Source organism: Coenobita brevimanus, chromosome 5 (assembly GCF_032717465.1).
Source record: "Coenobita brevimanus isolate Jiangsu-jjx chromosome 5, ASM3271746v2, whole genome shotgun sequence".
In the NCBI taxonomy this organism is placed as follows: Eukaryota; Metazoa; Arthropoda; class Malacostraca; order Decapoda; family Coenobitidae; genus Coenobita; species Coenobita brevimanus.
The window spans coordinates 4751660-4761717 of NC_136958.1; the positions used below are offsets into that span (position 1 = coordinate 4751660).

At 44.4% G+C, this 10058-nt stretch overlaps 1 protein-coding gene across 1 annotated transcript in view; it reads left to right on the forward strand.

Moving 5' to 3' along the window:
- The window catches only part of LOC145397521 (octopamine receptor beta-2R-like), a 141732-nt gene extending 133193 nt beyond the window's left edge, over positions 1–8539 (forward strand). The window contains exons 6-7 of the mRNA XM_080270594.1: positions 6277–6415; positions 8202–8539. Coding sequence (XP_080126720.1) covers positions 6277–6415; positions 8202–8539 — 477 coding nt within the window. The remainder of the gene's footprint in view (positions 1–6276; positions 6416–8201) is intronic.
- Positions 8540–10058: the final 1519 nt, after the last annotated feature.

Here is a 10058-nt window from a genome sequence, read left to right on the forward strand (position 1 = left end):
TTTCTCTTCTCTTCCCTTCTTCTACATCTTCTTCCTTTCCCCTCTTCCTTTTCACTTTTTAAGCGGAAGAAAATCGTAGTAGGGAAGCCAGAATGTGTGTGTGTGTGTGTGTGTGTGTGTGTGTGTGTGTGTGTGTGTGTGAGAGAGAGAGAGAGAGAGAGAGAGAGAGAGAGAGAGTCTTTACTATTCCTCTCACACTTCACTCAATATTCTGTGAGGGAGAATTGACGTGTAAAAACTTGAGAGAGAGAGAGAGAGAGAGACGGGAATGTGTGTGTGTGTGTGTGTGTGTGTGTGTGTGTGTGTGTGTGTGTGTGTGTGTGTGTGTCTCCAGTCCCAAAGACATACACAAAAAAAGTTTATCACCAAAGTACGTGGAAAAATGGAAAATGTATCGATAACGCTGAGATCCATAAGATAAACAAATAAACAGGTAAATTGGCAAATAAATAAATAAATAAATAAATAACTAATACAGATAAATAAATAAATAAATAAAAAGAGCAATAACAACACGTCAAGTTCGGGACAAAAGCTGGCCTAATATTTCACCTCTTCTACTTGTCACTTTCCTCTGTTGGCTAATATTCCTACGCTGAGAGAAAGGCGTGGTGTGTTTCCCTGCCTAATATTTCACCTCTTGTACTTGTCACCCTCCTCTGCTGGCTAATATTCCTAAGCTGAGGGAGGCGTGGTATGCTTCTCTGCCTAATATTTCACCTCTTGTACTTGTCACCTTCCTCTACTGGCTAATATTCCTACGCTGAGGGAGGCGTGGTATGTTTCTCTGCCTAATATTTCACCTCATCTACTTGTCATCTTCCTCTGCTGGCTAATATTCCTAAGCCGAGAGAGGCTTGGTATATTTCTCTGCCTAAAATTTCTCCTCTTCTACTTGTCACCTTCCTTTGCGGGGGAAAAAAAAAAGTATGGTAACAGTATATGATTATTTAGATTTTCGTGAAAAGAAAAGAAACAGTAACGCAACAGAAAATATTTTTGTAATGTGGCTTGCAAAAAAAATAAATAAATAAATAAAATGATAGAACATAAGTAAACGGTTTTCAGACGAGATTCCCCCCCCCCAAAAAAAAAAAAAAAAAACGGCAGAGCAACAGTAAATGGTTTTGTAGGGGGGGCTGGCGAAAAAAATGAAAACACACAATTCTCAACGACAGGTAACCATAAATCGTTTCCCCCAGCGAAAGTGGAACGGCCAGCCAAACCCGAATTTGGTGGCAACAGAAAAGAAATTCTCCCGGTTCACCCCGCTGCGGAAAATGGCCATCCAACGGGAGGGAAACGGTGAAAAAAACAATAAAAGAAACAGGGGGAAAATATCTGACACCCCCCTAAAAACATCTACGTACCCGGTGCATAGAAAACGGATTGCTGGGAGGATGGGTGACTCGAATAAGGCATTGTAACACGAACATGAAAATATGTGAAAAGATTATTTAACACGAGACTAAACACAGAAATATAACACAAAATATAATAAGGACATATAACACGAGTATATCACATGAGTACCATAAAAAGAAAAGAAGAATTGGAGTAACACAAATATATCACCGTCTTTTGAACACGTCTCATTCTCCCCCCCCCTCCCCTTGCTGGCCAATTTATGTACCAGAACTATATGGAAAACTAAGCACACACACACACACGCACACACACACACACACACACACACACACACACACACACACACACACGATACAGAGAAACATCCATTTACGCATTCAATGTGTGTGTGTGTGTGTGTGTGTGTGTGTGTGTGTGTGTGTGTGTGTGTGTGTGTGTGTGTGTGTGTGTGTGTGTGTGTGTGTGTGTGTGTGTGTGAGAGAGAGAGAGAGAGAGAGAGAGAGAGAGAGAGAGAGAGAGAGAGAGAGAGGGGAGAAGAGGAGAACGGAGACAAGAAGAGAACAGAGAACATAGGAGAACACACAGAGAACACACGGACACACTTACACTCACAAACCACAAAGTAACAAGTTGGGGTGTAAGATGGGTGGGTGAGGGGGGTGAGGGAGGGAGAACGGAGAGAAGAGGGAGGGATAAGGAGGGGGGGAAGGGGAGAATGAGATGAGGAAGGGAGAAGAGAGGGAGGTCGATTGGGGTGGGGGTGATGGAGGTGTGAGAGGGTGAGGGTGAGGGGGTAAGGGAGGGAGGGAGTTGGAGGATGAGGGGGAAGAGGTGAGGGAGGGAAAGGGGAGGCTGTTTCCAGAGTTCAGTGACCTCTTATACCTAATCCCGCATCCTGATCACCCCCACTGGTCACCTTATAGCCCTCATACTGACATACTCAGAATATTACCTCTCATCCCCGCGTCTTTTATGCCACCTTAGCCACACACACACACACACACACACACACACACACACACACACACCACTTCATACACCGCTCGCTGGTACAGTGGTAACGTTCTCGCTTGCCATCTGGTAGACGGGAGTTCGCGCCTCGCTCAGGTTGCGAAAAGTTTCACTGACGAAGTGGGTGGTTACTGCCCCCCTGGAGCAAGGGAATGGGTGTGTGCGTGTGTGAAGGTTACAGCCTTGCCCTTAGATCGGACTATATGAACTCTCAGCTCCTTTCCGGGAGGGTAAAAGCTGACGATCACGACCATCAAGTGATCCTGACCGACCCGGTGAATTACACACACACATACACGTTCTCCCTCTCGTATCATCCTCAACACACACACACACACGTTCTCCCTCTTGTATTTTATCCTCATTATTTTACACCACTATCCTCACTTCTACACTTTCTCATTTTATCACATTCTCATTTGCTCACTTTCTTACTTTCTCACTTGTTCACTTTCTTATTATCTCACATCCTCACTTGCAAACTTTCTCACATTTCCTCTTGTTCACACTCTCACTTTCTCACATCCTCACTTTCTTACTTTCTCACTTGTTCACTTTCTTATTATCTCACATCCTCACTTGCAAACTTTCTCACATTTTCTCTTGTTCACACTCTCACTTTCTCACATCCTCACTTTCTTTCTTACTTTCTCACTTTTTTACTATTTTACACACTTCCTTGCTCACACTCTTATCGTTTTGTTTAACATCCTCGCTTTCTAATTTTCTCATAATACCACGTCAATATATACCACGTCATAATATGCCACGTCAAAATACATCATTATATACGGTACCACGTCAAATTACACCGTCGCAATAATCATAATACCACGTCATTATATACCACGTCATAATACCACATCATTACATACCACGTCAAAATATACCGTCGCAATAATCATAATACCACGTCAACATATACCACGTCATAATACCACATCATTACATACCACGTCAAAATATACCGTCATAAAAAAATCATAATACCACGCCATAATACCACCTCATTATATACCACGTCATAATACTGCCTAATAATACCACGCCATAATAATATACCACTTCATAATACCATCCCACCTAACACCACCACACCAGACCGTAATACCAGACTCCCAGGCCACTACACCACGACCGTAATTCAGTTAAAAGTCGATATTTTGTCCTTTATTAAATTGAAAAAGATAAAATAATGCTAAAGATGTAAAAAAGAAATGTTAAAATAAAGATTGATTTCCACTTTTTATTAATGCATGGAAAAAGAACCAAAGGCCAGACACCGGCAAAGATTTCTCCCTCAAAAAAAAAATAAATAAATAAATAAAAAAAACTAAATAAAAACAAGATAACAGAGAGCCAAATTCAAGATCCGTTCATTTCGAGATGCCTGGACACACTGCGTTTAAAAGACTGGAGGTCGTAGGAAGTAGGAAATACAGACAGAGGGAAACAGCTGCTGATTTCCTTTCTTTCAGTTTATTCAGTGTGATGTGTTTTAAGATTTGTGTGGAATTTGTCCCTTACGTAAAAGACGGTCGGTATTAGTGTCAAAATGGTGATATGAAATGGTATGGGAGAGTATAAGTTGGTGCTGCGTGGATTACAGTAATGAAGACTGAAAGCAGGATTATTGGCTCATTTGTTAATTTAGAGAGAGAGAGAGAGAGAGAGAGAGAGAGAGAGAGAGAGAGAGAGAGAGAGAGAGAGAGAGAGAGAGAGAGATTCGCTTCCTTATCTCTCCCTGTCTTATCAATTTCATTCTCATCTTTCACATCACGGTATTCCCTTCAAATCCCACCTCTCTCTCTCTCTCTCTCTCTCTCTCTTCCTACCACTACTTTGTATATACACTTCAAACATTCAATCGTCTCTCTCTCTCTCTCTCTCTCTCTCTTCCTACCACTACTTTGTATATACACTTCAAACATTCAATCCTCTCTCTCTCTCTCTCTCTCTCTCTCTCTCTCTCTCTCTCTCACCCCAACAGCAAAAATATATACATAACAATAAATGGTGAAAAAATGCTCGGTGTTGTGAGGCGGAAAGAGAGAGTGTGAATACTGGTGGAGAGAGAGAGAGAGAGAGAGAGAGAGAGAGAGAGAGAGAGAGAGAGAGAGAGAGAGAGAGAGGAATGGTCGTGTGTGTATGTGTGTGTGTTTTACCTTACCAGTCCATACACTCTACCCCACACACACACACACACACACACACACACACACACACACACAAACACTCATTATAATTAAATCAAGCACTCACCTCTATGATACACGCAAATCCACCTCTCTCTCTCTCTCTCTCTCTCTCTCTCTCTCTCTCTCTCACGATATTACACTGAGATAGAGCCAGTGCTTAGTGGTCTCTGATTCCTTCTTGATTAATTCTCTCTCTCTCTCTCTCTCTCTTTTTTCTTTATTTTTTCACCCTTTTGTCATTATTTTCCCATTACTTTACTTTTTAATATAATGTTCTGCTTCTATTAACTGTCTTTATTTATTTCTGTATTCTGTTACCAGTCTCTCTCTCTCTCTCTCTCTCTCTCTCTCTCATCCTTGAAACAGCGTCTTCTCAGGGGACAATATTTCTTGTTTATAAAAAGATTTCGCTTGTTCCTTCAGTCTTGCATTGAGAGAGAGAGAGAGAGAGAGAGAGAGAGAGAGAGAGAGAGAGAGAGAGAGAGAGAGAGAGAGAGAGAGAGAGAGAGAGAGACGCTCCTCTCTACGTCAATCCAGCAAAAACAAGAAGAAAAACACATCATCACTATTTAAACATGATCAAAAACAGAACAGCAAGACAGAAGGCTCCAATCAGCAGTACAGGAAAATAGGGAGAAGTTACAGGACCGAAATGCCTGAAGGAAATTTCATAGGAACGTTTGACATTAGTACCAACGGAGACTAAAAAAAATAATTGGTTTACTGTTAGGATTATTTTCATTATTTTTACTTTTTTTTGTTATTCACTGATGCTCCAGACAAAGGATTTTATTCAATTTAGGATTATTAGAAGGGACGCTGCTGGATTTAGAATTTATTAATCCTTGCTTCCTTCATTCATTTATTCATTCACTCGTTTATTCATTCACTCATTCTTCTGTTCCTGCTTCCTTTCTTCTTCCCTTCTTTCCCTTCCCTCCTTTCTTTTATCTTTCTCTCCCTCCCATCCTTCGATCCATACTTCCTTCCTTCCCATCCTCCCTGAGCACTTTCCTTCCTTCATTCATGTTTTTTTCAATTATTCCCTCTCTCCTTCCTTACATCCTTTACCCATTCCCTCCTTCCTTTATTTCGGTCTTCTTTCCTTCCTTCCTTCCTTTTTTCTGTCTTCTTTCCTTCCATCCCTCCTTCTTTCCTTCATTTCCTTCATCCTTCCTTCACTGGTATTATCTTTCCTCACGCACGCCTTCGCCTTGTACCTTGTCAAGAGCTGGGTCAATTATCTCTCACTCTCTCTCTCTCTCTCTCTCTCACACACACACACACACACACACACACACACACACACACACACACACACACACACACACACACACACCTTCAACTCCTAAAAAGAAAACAAGAGAAAATAAAAACTTGGATCCACAGAATACGAGAGAGAGAGAGAGAGAGAGAGAGACCCACCATCCCTGGGCATAATCATGTCAGTGCTCCTTCGGTACTGGCTCTCTCTCTATCCACCCACCCATCTATCCATCTATCCACTAACCCATCTATCCCCCCACAGGCTGCCAATACACTGGGCATCATCGTATCCAGTGTTCCCTCTGTTTTGACCGTCCATCCATCTATCCACCCACTCCCCCACCCATCCATCTACCTATCCATCTATCTACCTACCTATCCATCTACCTATCCACCTATCCATCTATCCACTAACCCGCCTATCCCCCCACAGGCTGCCAAGACCCTGGGCATCATCGTATCAGTGTTCCTGCTCTGTTGGCTGCCCTTCTTCACCTGGTACATCGTGGCCGCTCTCTGTGGGGATGCCTGCGCCGTACCTGATGCTCTTGTAACCACGCTCTTCTGGATAGGTGGGTGCCGGGATGGGTGGGATGGGGTGGGGATGGGTGGGGGAGGTGTGGGATGGTGGGTGTGTGGGTGGGAGGGAGAGGAGAAGAGGTGAGGGTACGCTCTTCTGAACAGGTGGGTGGCTGTGATAGGTGGGGTGGGATGGGATGGGATGGGATGGGATGGGATGTGTGTGTGTGTGTGTGTGTGTGTGTGTGTGTGTGTGTGTGTGTGTGTGATAGGGGTGTATGAGATGGGTGAGTGTGTGGGATGGGTGTGTTTGTGGGGTAGGTGTGTGTGTGTGTGTGTGTGTGGATGGGGGAGGAAAGGGATGAGGGATAGATAGGTGAGAGGGGAAGGGGGTACAGGTGAGTGTGTAAGGTATGTGTGTGTGTGTGTGTGGTGGTAGAGAGGTTGGGGGATGGGTGGGAAGGGTAGGTGAGTATGTGGGGGGATGGAGAGAAGGGGGTGGGAGTGGGTGGGGGTGAGATGGGTGGATATAAGGACAGACCAGGTAATTTGAGGTGATGGTAAGTTTGAGGGTAGGATTCTCTCTCTCTCTCTCTCTCTCTTTCTTTCTCTCTCTCTCTCTCTCTCTCTCTCTCTCTCTTTCTTTCTCTCTCTCTCTCTCTCTCTCTCTCTTTCTTTCTCTCTCTCTCTCTCTCTCGTTCTGGACCACTGAGGACGTAGATTGTCTTCTAAAGTTCCCTACAGAGTTTAATAACAAGGGTTCCTCCAATTTTCCTCTTTCCTCCAATTTTCATCCTTCCCTCCAACCCCTGATTTTCCTCCTTCCCTCCAACCACATTTTTTCTTCCTTCCCTCCAACCACATTTTTTCCTCCTTCTCTCCAACCCCATTTTTCCTCCTTCTCTCCAATCACTTATTTTCCACCTTAATTTTAATTTTTCCTACCTTCTTTAGACGCACTTTTTCCTCCACTTCATTATTTCATTCAATTCTTTTCTTAATAAGTCTCTCTCTCTCTCTCTCTCTCTCTCTCTCTCTCTCTCTCTCTCCACCTATTTCTGTGTTTTCTCATCAGCCGCTTTCATTTTTTTTCACTTCATTTTTTTTTTCGTACACTTTCTTCTCAATCTTCTTATCCCTTCCCTCTTCGCTCTCTTTCACACACACACACACACACACACACACACACACACACACACACACACACACACACAAATCTCATCACCGTCTCTCGCTTCACGTGCGTAATAATTCTTCCCCACATCATTACCAAGAACGACCACGAATAAAAAGAAGGAAAAAGGCAAAAAGAATCATGTTTTTCCGTACCCTTCCTCTGTCCACCTAATGATAAGACTTCCTTCCATCTTATATTTCAGAGGCAACAATAACACTGAAATACGAACCAAGAAAACAACAACAGTACCGCAATAACAACAACAATGGCTTCATCTCCTCCTAAGCTACTTTTCTCTCCACAAAGTACGTTCTATCCCCGGGCCTTCATTCTCTCTCTTTTTCTCTCTCTCAACTCCAGACCTTTAACCCCATCATTATCTTTTGACATCTATAGTCCGACTCTTCCAATAATCAATCATTCCTCTCTCTCTCTCTCTCTCTCTCCATCTGCGTTTGTTTCTTCCTCTCTTCACATATTCAACCCTTCTTTTCCTCCTTTCACACAGCCTACCTCACTCTTTTCATTCTCTCACTACCTCAAATTCTCCCTCTCACACAGCCCCCCCTCACTCTCTCACTATCTCTAATTCTCTCTCTCTCTCTCTCTCTCACATAGCCTCCCTCACTCTCTATCTCTAATTCTCTATCTCTCTCACGCAGGCTACTTCAACTCCACCCTCAACCCCATCATCTACGCCTACTTCAATCGGGACTTCAGGAAGGCTTTTCGCAAAACCCTCACCCACTACGGTCTGGACTGCGCAGTGTGTCGGCGTTTCTGTCCCCGTCCCCCCTCCTGCTGCCCCCCATGCCGCCCCTCCCCCTGCCTGAAGCGTGGGGGAGGGGTGTGTCGGTGCCTGGGGAGGGGGGGTGGGGCGGGGGGGGTTCCGGAAACACCGTCCTCGGAGATTCAGCCTCGCTCAGCACTCAGCTCCGAATACTGCCACATAGAGATGACGACGATTGACAAGGTGGCCAGGCTAGGGGTGGACCATTAGCCTGTTTACGGTCGTTTGCGGTCAGAATGAGGGTTGTTTGCGGTCAGAATGTGGTCAGAAGGTGGGCTGTTTGCGGTCAGAATGAGGGTTGTCTGCGGTCAGAATATCGTCAGAAGTTGGGCTGTTTGCGGTCAGAATGTGGTCAGAAGGTGGGCTGTTTGAGGTCAGAATGAGGGTTGTTTGCGGTCAGAATGAGATGGTGTTTGCGGTCAGAATGAGATGGTGTTTGCGGTCAGAATGAGATGGTGTTTGCGGTCAGGGTGCGGTCAGAATGTGGGCTGTTTGCGGTCAGAATGTGGGCTGTCTGCGGTCAGAATGTGGGCTGTTTCCAGTCAGAATGTGGGCTGTTTGCGGTCAGAATGTGGGCTGTTTGCGGTCAGAATGTGGGCTGTTTGCGGTCAGAATGTGGGCTGTTTGCGGTCAGAATGTGGGCTGTTTGCGATCAGAATGTGGGCTGTTTGCGGTCAGAATGTGGGCTGTTTGCGATCAGAATGTGGGCTGTTTGCGGTCAGAATGTGGGCTGTTTAAGGTCAAACGGTGGGTAGTTTAAGTCTGAAGTACTGGCACGGGTCACGACCACCTCTGATACGGTGGCCAGGCTTAGGGTCGATCACTAGCCTGTTTGCGGTTGTTTACGGTCAGATGGTGAGTTGCTTACGGTTAGATGGTGGGTTGTTTACAGTTAGATGGTGGGTTGTTTATGGTTGGATGGTGAGTTGCTTACGGTCAGATGGTGGGTTGTTTACGGTGAGAAAGTGGGTTGTTTACGGTCAGATGGTGGGTTGTTTACGGTGAGAATGTGAGTTGTTTATGGTCAAATAGTGCACTGTTTACGGTCACATGGTGGGGTGTTTACAATAAGACGGTGGGTTGTTTACACAGCCTCGCTCAAAATACAAAAATACCCATGAACGAGAGAGTTGCCAAGCAGCAGTTCAGTCGTTCATTTGTTTACGGTCAAATGATGTCTTGTTTACAGTTTGGCCCTGAGTTCAGAGCTGCCACACAGTAATCACTAACAATGTTCCTTAATTAGCCTTGCATCGTTGGTCTGCACAGCTTGTTTGCTTTAAATGGTGTCTTGTTTACGGTCAAATGATAAGTTGTTTACGGTAAAATATACAGTCGGGTTCAAAATACTGACACCAAGAGACCATGGCTATTGGGGGGGCTGCGAAACTGGGATGGGTCATTAGTCTGTTTACAGTTTAAGTTGTTTACGGTCAAATGATGATGTTTACAGTTCATCCCTATGTTCAGAGATAAGCACAGCTGACAAGACGGCCAAATTCGGTGTTCATGATTTGGTTTGTTTACAGTTGTTTACGGTTAGGGTTGTTTACAGTCAGGTGGGCTGGTTGAAGTTTTACGTATTTTGTTCAATGGCTGGTACTGACGGTCACGTGGTTAGAGTAAGTGTTCGTGGGTTGTTTACAGTTAGGTGGCTGTTTACAATTAGTTTCTTTTTTCTTGGAGGGAACAATCTTGCGGGGCTTCTGGTCTTTGGTTCCTTCTTCCT